Below are 17,636 nucleotides of genomic sequence, written 5' to 3'. Positions count from 1 at the left end.
TAAGCATATTTTGAAAAACTCAGCATGGACTCTTGTTTGGGGACAAACAAGGTTCTACGTGGGGGAGATTTTGTTAAGTGTCAATTTGATCATATATTTCACACTAATTTTATGGCACTTTTACAACTTAATTAACTCTAATAGTTGAAATTTCACTTATATATGATTAAAAATTGTTCAATTAACCAAATATCATATATGAAGTGTCCTGCAGGCTTAAGCCAGAGGAAAGATAAAAAAATTCTAAGTTTTCGGACAAAACTCGGTCAAGCGCAACGCAAGGATCACACTCAACGGATTGGACAACATGTGGTATATGCGCTCAGCGCAATAGTGATGCCCAATGGAGGAAGAGCAACATTCAATGCAAAATCTGCATTGAGCGTCTAAATTAAAAGAATTTGAAGCTAACTCCCTATAACTCATATGCTTAGTGCAGGCAAATGCATTAAGCGGATTGGATGGTGCGCTCAGCGCCTGAAGTCACGCTCAGTGCACATTGGGGCGTCCAAACATCGCGCCCACCCAGCTAGAAACCATGCTCTGCGCATAGGCAACGCATTCAACCAAGAAGTCAGCATCATAAAATTATTTAAAGAATTCTAGCCCAAGCCAAAGAGATACACTATAACTATTTCGAATTTTAATATTCATTTTACTAATTTTCATAGAGCTTAACTCACTTAGTTCATAGAAACTAAGTGTAAGCTATATTTTATGGAAATGAGTAGCTAAGTACTCCCTTGTTGAGATTGAATGTAGCATAAGCTTGATGCATACACACTGAATTTTGTTATATTTGAGTTATGTATTTACTTTATGCTTGATTTGTGTTTGTTCAACTTCTTGCATGATTATTAAATAAGTTGCTTAATTTTTTACTTGCATTATTCTGAACTTGCACAACTGAATAAGTAGTATATTTTCTAGGCATAGACTTATATTATTTGCCATCTTGTACATATTACCTATTAGTATCTAGACATAGTGCTAATCATGTGATATTATAACTCTCAAACTGAATGACATAGAGCTATTTTTGGTAAACTGTTAGTAAAGACTAAGACATTGACGACTAATACAATTGAGGTATTTCATTTTATCTCCACTTGCATGGATTACTAGACATAGAGGCATAATTTTACAAGTCATATTTCTTAATGACATAGGGCTTTATTGCAAAAATTGCTAACTAACTAAGACATCGACTTTTAGTAATTTTGAGGTTATTGTATAAATTAATAATTACTGAATGGATATAAATTAAGAATCAAATGTGTTCGGATAACCAATGTGAAATTCAATGCTAGTTCTCCATCTCATTATTTTACAATTTCGAATAGTTTTTGTGTCACCAATACAATGTATCAATATAATCTCACTTAACACAGTAATTGAAAACTTGAAAGGCTATAATCCACTGTTATTAAAACCGTACCGATTATCAAATCGGTCAGGATACTGGTATAGTGGTACAATGGTTCAACCGGTGGTTCAGTAATTAAACCGCATGCCGGTTAAACCAGAAATATATGTTTATATTTATATATAAACCTATAATATGGTAGATAATATACTAACAATATATAATTTTTTGCACTATAAGTACATGCATTTTTCTCATATTTTAAAATCTTTTATATTATTACTATATATAATATATACACATTTTTATTTTATATTATTTATTAATTTCTTAAAATGTATGGATAACTTGGATAAAAATGGTAATATTGTAATATGATAACATTGTTTTTTCACCAATTCCATCAAAACCAAGTCAAACTCAATATATAATTTAATTTTTATCCAAATGAAATCAAGAGGATAACAAAGAAATCTATTTCCTCCTATCAAAACCCTACATGTGTCAAACACTATAACCTTCTCTCTCTCACTTTATCCTTCCCCCGACCGTCTCTCTCCCATATTTTCTAACTTTGTTTTCCAAATAACTTCTTTCCCTTCTTTCTCTCATTTTTTTACTCTCCCTCCCCCACTCTCCAAATTCTTCAAATCTAAAACTTCATCAAATCCATACCATGCTGGAACAGTGCCAACTCGTTTTTTCTTCCCCCTTAACTCATTTTTTTAAATGCAACATCCGGCCGGTTCAATGCCAACTCGGTCGGTTCACCGGTTTTGAGGAATATCGGCCGGTTTTGGCCAGTTTTCACCGGATCAACTACATACCCGGTACAACAACCGTCCTGTACCGGTAAGGGGTCCGATTCACCGGTTTTCCGGTTGAACCGGCTGGTACGGTACGATTTTATCGACATTGCTATAATCTCGCAAGTCCTAGTGGATACGACAAACCCTTATTTCTATACCTGTTTGCGACACCAATGTAGTTTTATACTCATATTCGATGGTCAACAGAATACTCCCTTGTAGATGATGTTGGTCTGGCCGATCAAATAACTTGTCGTGTCAGCTCTCGACCGACAAAGGTCACTTTTCCCATGTGAGGTGGCTTTGATAGGTCTGTACTCTATGGATAGTTGACTTGTTCTTGTATTAGTATGATTTTTTGTGTCATATGTCTAATTTGTCTATTGTCGAAAGTTGTAGTAGGGTGTAGTAGCATGCGGCATGTGACAAGGGTCTGTGTGGTTCAGGCAGCGTGTCAGTCCCACATTGAGGACACAACAAAGGTGTGTTAGAGGTGGTCTTTGTACTATCTTGTCATTTATGTTCGGTTGAATATATGTCTTTCTAGATTGTCTAGTTGCCTAGTCGAAACCCGAGAATATTTGGACCATGCTTGTGTCGCCTGATCTTGAGTCGATAATCGCTGGCTTTATCCAACCATGACATGTACTTTGGAACCGGGATGAAACACATTCATTACATGATGTAACCCTCTAGTGTAGATGAGTAGAATTAAAATATCTATACCCCATAGAGGTTAATGTAAAATTTGGAATAGGAAGAGTAGTAAGTGTAATTAACCTATATCTAAGGGAAGTGAGTGTAATATAGTCTTTATTTTAATACTTTGCTAAGAATTGCAAAATGAAACAATGCAAAAGTTTCGACTTTCAAGTTTTAAAAGATAGATAAAAAATGAGAATTACCAATTAGTTGTAACTTAGTTAGAGTATGGATAGGCAACTATATACTAAAATAAATTCAATTCATTTTTTTAAAGAAAAAATTCAAACGAGTAAACATAGAAAACACCATAGAAACTAAAAACATGATTAATGCTTGATAGTAGCTGGAGACAACAAGTGCTGGAGTGGATCCCGTTCCAGAAAACACCATAAAATTCAATGCGTGACGAGTGAGTATAAGAGGATGCATAACCTCACCCTAGAATTAAAGCTATTTTTTATTAGAATGAAAATAACTTGAAAGGTTTTTCATTGTATTTAGTCTTCATGAAGGGTCATAATGAAATGCGTCTTTCTTTAATATTATTTTTATTAATACAACTCTTCATTATTTTCACACGGCAACCCATACTTATTATTATTCATTGTACATCATCCTGTTTATATATTGCATAAAGTACAAGTAGATCTATGCATGCAAAAAATAACAAATGTCTCTAACATATGATTAAGTAGAAATGGAAATTGAGAAAAATATTAGGAGCTGTGAGGAGATAAACGAGAAAGAACTAGATAATAAAAGGAAGCAGGATCAACAAGGAGGCATCAGAACATTACCTTTCATATTTGGTGAGTCGTGATTTTTCTTTGTCATTATTATTCATTCTGTTGATATTTATTTATTTCGGAAAAACATTTACTACTCATTCATATTTTCTTGAACATCTAAAGAAATATTTTTTATAAACAGGACAAACAAATAGAAAAGGAGGAATCATTTTCAATTTACTTCCATTTAACCTCCCCTTATTTTCACCATAATCTTCTATTTTAATATCTTCTTCTCATGTTTTAACATGATAAAAAACATGAGAAACGATATGGTTGATTACTATATGACTTAGTGTTTGTAGTATTAAATTCCAAAACAATTTTCTTTATTGTAAGTAAAACTCTATAAATTATTTCTCATATTTAAATCCAACTATAAGTATTTTAATTTACTTCTCTTTATATATTTGAGCCAACAATTTTTATTTACTTCCAATAAATATTCAAATTGTTCTTTACATAACTGAGAAGAGAGCATGTCTACTGTCTCACATAGTGTATCACTTAATGTATTATTTGTTGTAATTAACATTAAAAATATTTAACTATTAAACTTTTAATAATCTATTTTTCAATGGCTTATGGAGTAATACATTTTTTGGATCTAATAGGTTTTATACAACTAAATCATTCCTTGTTTTTATTAAACGCTCTTATCATCTCTACTATTTGATTACTTTTAATAAAAATATTAACTAATGAGTAATATTAAATGTGAGTATGATTATTTAAAAATATATCATAAATTCAAAATAAGTTGTTGTCATTAAGAATTTTAATTGTCCCACAAAGTCTTGCAATGTCTAATATCCAGTTGCATATTTCATAATAAAGCTAACTTGGATTTGTGGGATATTGTGCAAAAATATGCAGCAAATGAAGTGTGTGATAAATTTGCAATCGCTGGTTTCCATAGTAACTTAATAAGTTACCTGACCCAAGAACTGAACATGCCACTGGTATCAGCCTCCAATATTCTCACAATATATGGTGGAACAGCTAGCCTCACCCCTCTCATTGGTGCTCTCATTGCTGAATCTTTTGCTGGCCGTTTTTGGACCATTACTGTTGCCTCTCTCATTTATGATTTGGTTTGTTATCTAACCATCTTCTTTTATGAGTACTGATCATGATTTTTTTTCTTAATTAATATTAGAAATAAAAAGCATGAAAAAAATGTAAATTTTATTCCTTTTGAATGGATGGAATAAAAAAGTTAGGATGAAGGACTTATATAAAAAGGACTGAAAATTAACTAAACCTAACAACTAAAACTAACTAATCAACTAACTCTAATTATTAAAATGTAAATCGGTTTAAACTAATTACTAGCTTAACATAATATTAACCAAAGAGAATAATGTATCTCCTCATATCAGGAGATAACTTATCTCCTCTATCCAGTAAAAATGTGACATGTGTGATATTTTGTTTATTTTTAAATTTTTTTTATAGAAATTGATGAAACATAACACATGTCATGATTTCACTGACACGAGGAGATAACTTATCTCCTTATACCAGGAGATACTCCATTCCCTTAACCAAAAATACTAAAATATTTTACAACAATTAGCTCTTCAACTTTACCTAAATTTAATGAATAAATAAACATAATGTTAAATTATCATTAGGCCAACAAGAAAACTAACATTATTGGACTCATAATATAACATTAGGTCCAATAGTATATGTCATGTATGTGGTCGGAGGAACTGTCGCCGTCAAAATATAAAATCGTTGAAAAGAAGAGTAAATATATTTCAGATTTAAAGACGTTAATAATTAATACAATAATATTTGTGTATAAAAATAAAACAAAATGCATGAGTGATAAATTTTCATTCTCTGTAAGATAACATTTCTTCTGAATAGACCAATTTCACAAAATGTAAAGTTTAAATGTAAATATGAAAAAAATTAGTTTAAATCAACTACTTGCAAAATATATAAAATGTGGGAGTTTTTAAGACTTTTCCATAACTAAATACTACCCCTCCTCTCTTTTGTGAACTTAAGTAATTTTAGAACTAAGAAATGTTGGACATATTAAATTTATCAATAATTATATCATATTTACTAAAATCCATTCATTAATTGAATTCTCTTTTCATTTAATTTGTTTGAGTGAATTAGGATAAAATAAAAATTAATTTCTCAAGCCATACTAAGGTGCCTAAAGGACGACTACTTTCAACAGTTTTTTTTCATACATATAATAACTCAATCTAACATGCTTAAATAATCTAAAAACTTCATACTAAATCCCATAAATTATTATAGTCACAAAAGGTGATATCACTGGCGGATCTTGATCTAAATTTTAGAGGGGGCAACAATATTTAACTACAATTTTATTACTAAAATTAATTGAGTAACAATGAATATGAAGGATCATATAAGATAAAATTTTTAGTTATTTACTTTTCAATATAAATTACTATATAATTTACAAATTTATCTTCTATCTTACTACATAATTTTGTTTGGTTATTTTTGTTGCTGAAAATGATATTTATGTAGTAACTAAACCATAATAGCTAAAATAAGATGAAACAATATATGACTAACGACGAATGATTGAGAATTTGTTTTTGTTATGATTGAGAATTTTTCAAACTTGAATGACTAACGACAGGACAACAAAACTTTGAAATTGATATCTCAAACTAATCTTTTGTTGCTAATTGAAATTCACATAATAGATTTTTGACAAAAATACATATCTTATAAATATTAAATAAATTATAAGCATCATTAGTGTATATATTATCAATACATACATAATATCTTTGATCAAATGTAAAATAGTTACTAACTTAAATGAAATCATATTATTATAAGAAACATCAACATCTACATATGTAAGAATTTTTTTATCAATTATGTATAATTTTTTGAAGGATAACACATGTTATACTATATTTATTTATAATCTATAAATGTGTATTTCCATAAAGACGTCATTTGGGTGGATGAAGTGAAGTACATATGCTTTTCCAAAAAATATGTCATTATATATATCACTTTTTATAATTTAAGAGTTTAATAATTAAATATTCAACCATAACCAGTGACACATGAAACAACATAGGATATATTGCTATAGGTAAAGAGGTAAAAAACTGAAAATTCAGGGTGCCCTTTACATGTTCCGCCTCTGGGTGACATATATTATAAGATGATACTATATTTATTAATGATTTGATTATGAATAATATATGTCACATTTTTATTAGTAGAAAAATTTAGTATGAGAATATAACAATATAAAATAATTACAATCTAGTCATAGGTGTTGCCATTAAAGAATTGATACGGTCTAATTTTTATACACTTTATGTGTAAACTTTTTGTACTTCTCTAATCTATAATTTAGTTATAGCCAATCATTATTGAACTACTGGTGAGTTTGAGCCTCATCAAATGGAATTGCAGATAAGTGATTCCAACCTTGTTTCTTACATGTCCTAATTCAATAAAGTTGTAACAGTTACTAAAAAAAATTGAGTAAGGTAACAGTTACTAAAAAAATTGAGTAAGAGAAAACATAAATATTAATTTTTATTAGATGTCAAAATTTTATTGAAATGAAATATAATTAATGATGTATTTTTGGGACAAATGATCTTCATTTAATCAAATCCCCCTATCAAAGTATATGTTTACATAGGAAATTAAATATATTTACCTCAACTCTTATATTGAACATACCACTATAGCATATTTGCCAATTACTTTTGCACACTATATCATTTAACATCATATATGATATAGTATATATTCATTTATGTTTTGTTTTCTTTTCTTTTATATAAACACATTTAAAATTATATCAAAAAGGGTAAACGATGTGTCCCTATTTTGATGTAGAAGAAACATTATCCAAAATTTCCATACTTTTGTGTATCTACAGGGATTAGTTAGTATCACTATATCAGCTATACTGCCACATTTGCACCCTCCACCATGCCCAACTCGAGTAAATTGCCAAGAAGCATCATTCTCACAACTTTGGATAGTCTACATTTCTTTCCTCCTCATATCTCTTGGTGCTGGTGGCATTAGACCTTGTGTTGTGCCCTTTTCTGCAGACCAATTAGATATGACTAAAAAAGGTGTGGCATCAAGAAAGTGGAACCTATTCAATTGGTACTTTTTATTCATGGGTTTGGCTTCTTTGAGTGCTTTGATTGTTGTGGTATACATTCAAGAAAATATGAGTTGGGGTTGGGGACTTGGGATTCCAACCATAGCCATGTTAGTATCAATCATTGTATTTGTGTTGGGAGCACCACTATATAAGCATGTGAAACCAGGTGGAAGTCCTTTAGTTCGTTTGGCACAAGTGATTGTGGCGGCTATAAAGAAGAGAAAGGAGATTTTACCAAATGATTCTGAGCTTTTGTACCAGAATAAGGAGCTTGACGCTGCTCTTACTATGGAAGGAAGGCTTTTACACTCTCATCAATACAAGTAATAAAATATTTGGCTCTTTTTATTCATAATTATCAGTATAAATCATTGGGGGATGGTTATAATTAGCATTACGCTTTCATGGAATTTATAAAAACTAACATTAAACATAGATATCCACCAATAACCAACCGAAAATCTTTTCCCCCTCTTAAACTAGGTTTGAATGGGTGTAAATTGATGTAATGAAGTGGAATAGAATGACATTAGGTTCATTTGTTTGGATTGTTTAAAATAGAATAGAATGTACCTTGTTCCTCTAGTAGGATAGGCTCCATTAGATTTTCATGTATTGTACTATGCTAAAGTTAGAAGTCTGAATTTTGTGATTAACATTTGTTGGAAAGGGTAATCACACACCCAAAAAAGATTAGTTCTTTATCCATAGGGGTGAAGAGATTGCTTTGGCTTTACAAAAAAAAGAATGAAGTAGAATATAATAGGATGGCTCCACCCAATATCTTTATTTTTCTTCCCTCCAAATTTAGGGTATGGGGTGGAATAATAAGATAGAATCCACTTACTATTTATTCACTTCATTCCATCATCAAATATTTGATAAGTGATATGTAACTTTGTTTCATTCCATCTTACTCCATTTCTCTTCATCCTTATAGAATATCCACATATACCATCAAATGAATTTGTTTAATAAGATAATAAATGATTTCATATTCATTTCATGAAATAACTATCAAATTAACTAATACTTCTTTGACCCAATTATTGCAAGTACCTTTATAATTTTGTTTGAGTTAGCATCTCCACACTTTATATTGATTGATCGGCATTACATTCATATTTTCAGATGGTTGGACAAGGCTGCAATTATCACAGAGGCCAGTGATCCAAATGCAACACCAAACCTATGGAAATTAGCCACTGTACACAGAGTTGAGGAGCTAAAATCTATCATTAGAATGCTTCCACTTTGGGCATCTGGGGTTTTAAACATAACTGCATCATCACATTTGCACAGCTTTGTAATTCAACAAGCTCGAACAATGGATCGTCGCCTTACTCACTCATTTCAAATTCCCCCAGCTAGTATGTCTATATTCAGTGTGTCCACCATGATGACAGTACTTATTCTCTACGAGCGCGTTTTCGTTCCTTGCGCTCGAAGGTTCACTAGAAACCCTAATGGAATTACATGCCTACAAAGGATGGGAATAGGCCTTGTTCTTAACATTCTAGCTACTACTGTTTCAGCATTTGTTGAAATCAAAAGGAAAGAAGTTGCTATTGAGTACAATTTATTGGATGATCCAAAAGCTCTTATTCCTATTAGTGTATTCTGGTTGGTACCTCAGTATTGTCTTCATGGTGCAGCAGAAGTTTTCATGTATGTTGGGCATTTGGAATTTCTATATGATCAATCACCTGAAAGTATGAGAAGCACTGCTACAGCTCTTTACTGCATAACTGCAGGAATTGGAAACTATCTTGGTACAATACTACTATCATTAGTTCATAAATACACTGGTAAGGAAAGGAATTGGTTACCTAATAGAAATATCAATAGGGGTAAATTGGAGTATTATTACTTTCTTGTTACTGGTATTCAAGTGGCAAATCTCATTTATTATGCAATATGTGCTTGGTTTTACACTTACAAGCCCTTGGAAGAGATTAGTGACAACAATAAGGGAGAAGATGTGGAAATAACCAATGGAAAAAATAGCCAATGTAAAAGATGGTGAGGAGGGAGGAAAAAAAGGAATTTTCAGAAAAAATAATCAACTTGTGATCTAGTTGATAGTAGCTGCTTAGCATTTTTGAACTTTAATGAATGTTCAAATTCTAATCATGTGGTATATGTAATTAAGCATGAGACAAAGCATATCTATTTTTATTTTCACTCACATAGGGATAGTACCTTAAAAATAATTTGTCATTATTTGAGTATTTAATATCTAAATAAATCAAAAGTCAATCAAATTATTTGAGTTGACTCCAATGTCAACATCATCAATTTTTCATATATATAATTGTGATGAAATTTTTTAATATATTATTCTGAGATGTTGTTCTATTTATGAAATACTGTTTGTTCATCCTATAATAATAAGTATAAATACTTTTTAAATATAAGATTTTGTAAACCAATCATATAAAGATTGTCTAACATTAAGTTGGAGCTTTATTTTTTGCTTTACATTTTATTTGCCTTGAATGAACAAGATTAAGTTTCACAATTTTTAAATTATAAGACCTTCTAATGAAGATTTGCGAATCACTATCGGCAATGCAAGTGTTAACAACTTTAAGCTAGCATATTCTGTAGGGGAAACGTGTTATTGAAATGGATCTTCATTGTTCTTGGAAGAGTTCATGCACATGAGGTGTTTTGCACATATTTTTAGACCTTACTATACAAGATGAGTTCAATGAGTTAAATTGCTCCATTTCTATGATAATGTGTACCAGAATGCATGTGACATACTGTACAAGATGCATTGGCTAATTTTAGGAGGTGTGTTCAGGATGAAAATATTGCTAGTAATGTTAAATATATTTTTAGATAATTTTAGTTACTTGGTATTTATTTTCCATGTATAAATAGTTTACTTTATTGTAAACTATCATTAACTCATGATCATTTTCATTCAATACTCAAATTCAACCATTCAATGAATGAAATTCAAATTTTCTTTCTGCTCTTGATTTTTAATATGGTATCAGATCACAAGAATTATGTGCTTCTGTTATCCCTTCTATCTTCTTTATCTCCATCAACTTTTCTTTTCCTCACCAAATATGTATATCATCCACCATTCTTTATTATTATTTTTCTTGAAGAGTCGATGATGATCGAAAGTGAATGAATTATAATAAATTGACAATATATAAAAAATTTATATTTCCAGTACATATATCTTTTTCTGATGCACACTCAAAGCAAGACAATCAATGATGCAACATGTTGCATGAGCACAAGGTATCTTATGTTCGGATTACATTATTACTTGAGAATAAAGTATCTCTTGATACAAAAAGGTACGTTATCTCCTTCTGCTAGTGAAATCATGTCATGTATCATATTTCATCATTTTCTGTAAAAATATTTCTAAAACTAAACAAAATAGTACGTATGTCATACTTTTATACTTTTACTGGTTGAAGAAGATAAATTAACTCCTGATATGAGGAGATACATTATTCGCTTATTATTTATACATGTTTGGATGTATATATGTAGTCTTATTCCATAACTCCCTCATTCCATGACTCACTTGTAGTATACTCGTGCATTTGCACGAGTCGATCCGTCTTGGCTCTATCTAGAGGTGTCAAAACGGGCTACACGGGTGGGTTCGGGCTAGCCCACATCGGGTTTGGGCTAAGCCGGGCTGGGCTAAAAAGTCCAAATACAATTTATACATATCAAATGGTAGCCCAAACCCGCCCTAAGCAGGTTGCGGGTTATGGCAGACAGGCCCCATAGACTAAAAAATAATTTTTTTTGAATTTTTTAACATATTTAATCTATTCAAAAAAATATGTATAATTTGATATTAACATATAACTTTTCTTAACATATTTGTTATGTCAAATGCAACCAAACTTATAGATCTAATGCATTGTGTTTGACTTAAACGTGATGTTAAGTCCACGTGTATGATTTTTAACATAACTCTTTTATTAAATCTCTCATTTCTATTGGACTCTCACTCTCTAACACAATATAATTTGTAACTTCACTTTAATATATAAACTTTGATACTAATAAAAATATTATCTTTTGTATGTTCTTTATCAACACTTTCATTGTGAACTATTATATAAAATTTGGCGGTGTGGAGTTTTCTATTATAAACAATTTATGTTGATTTTAGTTTTGTTGTAAACATTAATTTCTTTGTTATATTTTTGTGGTAAAGTTAAATCTAATTAAATACATAATAACATAATACTTATTATATATTTTTATTATAAGTTGTTTTGTAAATTTTCATTTAGTGCTTATTACTAAGCCAAAAGTCTCAAAAAAGATTAAAACATATAAGTAAAATGGGTAGCCCGAACCCGTCCGAGTAAGCCCGGCCCGAGCCCAGATTTATAATAGCCCGACCGGATCGAGCTAAAAAGTACCTAAAATACTACCCAAACCCTATAAATTTTCGAATTTTGGCGGGCCGGCCCGACTGAGCCCCCAGCTCTAGCTCTATTATTAAAATGGACAATTTAAAGTGATCAATAATATTAGACAGTTAAGAACTAGAGGAAGTCACAAATTGGGAATGTCACTTTGTAGGTGACGATTTTACGGTGGATATGCAGAGAGAGAGAGACTAAATAACTAACCAAACTGGGATTTCAATTCAACCAGTTTGCTTTTTAAACCCTCTCAAATTTGAACTTTACTATTCAACCAACAACCTTGTTTACCACCATGGTGGCTACTATTTGTTACTGTACTAATATGCTTGAGTCACTAAAACAGACAAAATTCAACATACAAAAGGTTAAAGAAGGTGGAAAATATGTTATCTTCAGAGAAATACACGATAGAATGAGTGAATGGAGACAAAATGCCCACAATATGCTTGAGTCGGTGAAACATTGAAAAAAGCAAAATATGCAGAAGGTTTAAAAGGTATAAATTGTGAAGAAGATATTTGCTCTTGACCTTGGCAAGATTTTGATGAAGACACCAACATCACCAAAAAGAAGAAAATGAATATTACTTATGAAGATTAAAGCTTCAAGACAATTAGTCTAGTCTAAATAGGTACTTATATCATATACTCTTTAATATACTAAAGTAGTAATGCTCAAAATATTTTAAAAGAAATTGAAACACTTCAAGTTTTAAATAAAAACATTTTCAAAATACTGTGTAACAAGTTACTGAAATTTGAGTAACAGGTTACATGAGTGAGAATCAGTTATCCAACAATATTTAAATTGGAGTAACCGATTACTCTAACTGAATTTTAAACTCACTGTTGGACAGAGAGTTTGAGTAACCGATTACTCAAGTGAGTAACCGATTACTCAATGTAATTTTTCAAAATGTCACGTTTGGGTAACCGATTACCCACTTGCTGTAATCGGTTACTGAGAGTTGTTACATCAGTTCTTCAGATTTGAAAGTAAAGGGTTTTCATCCTAAACGAAATGTCTTTATTACAAACAATTCCTACTCTTTCATAAAAGCACAATGACTGATTCGAAAGCCTATTTAAAGGCCTTAGAACTCACAATGAAAACAACTCTTTGAACAATTCTTTCATAACTCTTTCACACTTTTCTCACAACTTTCCTACACTTTTCTGAAATAGTTTTTCTCCACTTCTAGCAACTTCAACTTAAACATTCAAAGCTATTTTTCTGAGTTGCTTGAAGTAAAGTGTTTCAAAGTTTTGTAAACTTAAAAGAGCATTATTTACTAAGTATCAAAATAGTTGATTAGATTGCAAGTGTTATTATATTTCATACTTGTATAGGCAATCCAAGCCATCATTCAAATTCTTCATTCATTGTAATTACTTTCTTTCACGGGGTGTGAATAGAAAGGGGATAGAGTTACTTAGAAAGATGTTTACCAAGGTGATAAGTATTAGTGAGTGTGTAAGGTACATAGAGATCTCGGGGTGAGATATTGTAATTACAACTCATAATATTTAATGGAAAATCTCTTGTGCTGCAAGAGTACTGGATATAGCCTTTGGTGGACAAGAAGGTGAACCCGTATAAAATACTTGTGTACTTTCTTCTCCCTTACCTCTTTGATTTATTCTTGTTTATTTCTGCAATATTACCCGCTGCACTTTAACTCTTCATTTTGCAGAAAAATGGTTTTGTGCAATATTACCCGCTGCACTTTAACTCTTCATTTTGCAGAAAAATGGTTTTGTGCAATATTACCCGCTGCACTTTAACTCTTCATTTTGCAGAAAAAGTGGTCATAATTTCTAGTAAACTAATTCACCCTCTCTTAGTTGCAATCTCAGTCTTACATAAATTAAAATATATCACCTTCCGAAAAGACATTGAGTGAGTGAAACAACAAATTAAAAAAAACATGCATAAGGTTGAAGAGTGAAAGAAGTTTTTACCTGTGAAGAAGGAAGTAAAATGCAAATGATTGAAGAAGCGAATGAAAGTTACTTAGGAGTAAAAATTAGGGGTGGCAAAATTATCCATAATTCAAAATCCATCCAAATTAAATTCATCCAAATCCACCCATTAGAATTAATGGATTTAAATGGATATAATCCAATGGATATTGTTGATAATGGATGGATTCAAATCCATCCATTATATCCAAAAGATATCCATGAGTTTATCCATTTGGATGGATACCCAATCCATCCAAAAAAATAAAAATAAAAACAAATATTTTTCCAATTAATTCAATATTAATATAAAAAATCTCTCTCACCTTTCTAAACACAATTTCACACATTTTATAAAAGTTGAAAATTGCAATTGTAATTTTAAAAAGTGCTTATAAAATGTATTGGTTAAGGGTATTTAATTAAAGAAAATATATTTTTAGTCAAAAATATTTATTTTGCAAGTTTTGTTTGTTATTGAAAAAAAGGTTTCTATTTGGTTAATTTTTGCTATTTTAATTTAAAAATAAAGTTTAATCAATTTTGAGATTTAATTGATTGAAAAGAAGTTGCGTAGTGCGACATTTTGAAGATGATTTGAGAAGAAAGAGACCTCTAGGGCGACCTTCTCTCCATCTTTGATTAATTCCCAAAATTATATCAAAAAAATTTATAAAGATTTTCATGTGATTTTATTAATAATCTTTTTTGTCAAAGTAAAATATTCTAATTATTGTTATTATTGGTAATTTTTAATTATTTATAGAAAATAAAAAATTAGTTAATTGCTTAAAAAATCATAAAAAGTTTTGTTAATTATTATCTATATTAAAGAGATTTTTATTCTTTTTTTTGTTATTTTTTATTTTTTATTTAAAAATTATTTAGTATTTTCTCTTATTGTCACAAAAAATATAATATAATTTTGTTGGTGAAATTTAATTTTTGTTGCCTAAAAAAAGGGAACTAAATTGCCTTTAGAATATAAAAAATTCCTACGTGGATGAGTTTTGTTCCAATGCGGAAGGGAATAGTGCACCCAGACACGTGTCATCCTAGTATTGGCTAGAGAATAATGTGCAGAAGACTTCGCCACGTGCCAGTCTTCAGTTGGACAATCCTGAAGGTGCACCCGCACACACTAAAACAGAGGTTGTAGAGGCGATGATCCGGTGAGAGCACGACTACGCGAGTCACGTGTACCCGCGTATACGATGCGATGTGACTGGATGGATGAGAAGATGCACCATGTCTAATTTATACCTGGTTGCACCAGATTATACTTCGTCAATGAGGTGCCCTGTTCCTATGTGACGCATTCACGTGAAGTGTGGTAAGCCCACTGGCATGGCGCGATATGAGGCATCTATTGCATGGTCAACCAAGCGGTCTGTGCATCCAAAGATGGAAAATCCAAGCGCACCGTGTTATTCTAGGACCAGCAGTACTGGATCACGCAGTAAAATTTTGGCAAATCTCTCTCTATACAATGTTGTTGTCCTTTTTTCTGAAGTGTTTTTTTGTTGCAAGGCTTCTTCTCTTTTTTATCTTTATTTTTTTAGGAGTGTTTTGAGAAGAAGAAGAACCCCCTTTTTTTTCTTCCAGCGCCCTCCTAATAACCCTAACATACATATTTATATTAAATGAAAATAACCTAAACCTCTAAAATAATGGTAACCACTTATTTTATCAATTCTTTTTTGCAGATTTTAAGGGACATGATCCCACTTGACTTTTTGGTTATTTGACCAAGTTTTTATTATGTTTTTTATTGCTTTTTTTTTTAAATTCAAATAAGAATATTAGGAATACCTCATGGGTTATTATTTATTTATTTTCATAAATTCGAAATAAATAAAAAATTAATAAAAAATAGTTTTAATTATTTTTTATTTATCTAATATTATAATTTCGAAAAACAAAAATAAATAATAAAACACTTTAAAAAATGACATGGATTTCTATAACCCATTATTTATTTAATTTACTTTCAGAAATCTAAATATCTATTTTTTAAATTTCCAGTTAACCTAATCACTTAGAGTTAGGAACTTCATTTGTTTATTATTTTTTTGAATTTTTAGTTAATCTAATCATTTAGATTTAGGAACTTGATTTTTTTTTGTTTTGTTATATTTAATTTTTTAATTTAATAATTTCGAAAATAATTATAAAAATTCATAAAAATAGGTTTATTATTAAAATATCAAAAAATACCAAAATAAATAAAATTTATTATTATTATATGAAAATATTTTTGGACTTTTTCTAGGCAGGATAAAAATGGGTGTTCACAGCTACCCCTCTTTACTTGTTACTTACCTAGTAGCAAGCAAACCAAGGTTTGAGAGATATCATGGTAAGTGACTAGTAAAGAAATGAACGCTATTTTTGTTAAGACTTAGAAAAAGGCCATTGGGAAGATATCGAATGTTGATGAAGCAGATCGATGCTCTACTGGTGGACCAGGGATTTGTTGAGGCCGTTCCCGCGCTTGCCGTGATTATTCAGGGATTCGTTGAGGCAGTTCCCACGATTGTCATGATGGGCCAGGGATTTGTTGAGGCAGTTCCTGCGTTTGCCGTGATGGACCAGGGATTTGTTGAGGCAGTTCTTGTGTTTGTCGTGATGGACTAGGAATTTATTGAGGCAGTTCTTGCATTTGCCGTGATGATTCAGGGATTTGTTGAGGTACCCATGCTGCCAAAAGGATTCAGGGATTTGCTGAGGCACCCATGCTGCCGATACGATGCAGGGATTTGTTGAGGCACCCATGTTGCCAATAGGATTCAGGGATATGCAGAGGCACCCTTGCTGCCAAAACGATTCAGGGGTTTTGTTGAGGAACTCGTGCTGCCATAATGGAGGATTTGGTGTGAAGCTAGAAAATTCACTTGCATATTGTAATGTTTGCACTCATTGTTAATGCAAACATCGTTTAGAAATGTATGTTGAGATGTATGGTTATGCAATTTCTGGTTTGTTAGTTTATGGTTTATTAGAGGAATGATTTAGAGATGCATGTTTTAATATTTGGTTATATGCAATGCAATAATGAGTTTGCGCTTATTGAAAGAATAGTGTAGGGATGCATGTTTGAATGTTTGGTTATATGCAATGCACTATTTTGTTTGTTTGTGTTTTTTTAGAAGAATAATATAGGGAAGCATGTTTGAATGTTTGGTTATATGCAATGCAATACTTTGTTTGTTTGTTTGTGCTTATAGGAAGAATAATGTGAAAATGCATATATGAATGGCTAGTTATATGCAATGAATGATTATGCCCTGTTTTTTTTGTTTTTTGCTATAATGATTGGTATATGAATGTGACTATGCATTGAAAAATATAGTTATACCTTAATGTATGTATGTCATGTATGACATGGGTACTATATATTTTTTTGGAATGGAATGAGGAGTAA

The 17,636-nt window shown here is 30.9% G+C and overlaps 1 protein-coding gene across 1 annotated transcript; it reads left to right on the top strand.

The window, feature by feature from the left end:
• On the top strand, nucleotides 7,524-9,938 carry LOC109327523 (protein NRT1/ PTR FAMILY 3.1-like). The gene is made up of 2 exons (XM_019560697.1): nucleotides 7,524-8,147; nucleotides 8,956-9,938. Exons 1-2 carry the CDS (start codon nucleotides 7,777-7,779, stop codon nucleotides 9,848-9,850), a joined length of 1,266 nt encoding a protein of 421 aa, XP_019416242.1. The 5' UTR covers nucleotides 7,524-7,776; the 3' UTR covers nucleotides 9,851-9,938.

This window comes from Lupinus angustifolius, chromosome LG15 (genome assembly GCF_001865875.1).
Source record: "Lupinus angustifolius cultivar Tanjil chromosome LG15, LupAngTanjil_v1.0, whole genome shotgun sequence".
NCBI lineage: Eukaryota > Viridiplantae > Streptophyta > Magnoliopsida > Fabales > Fabaceae > Lupinus > Lupinus angustifolius.
This window is presented reverse-complemented; position numbering and strand designations above follow the sequence as displayed.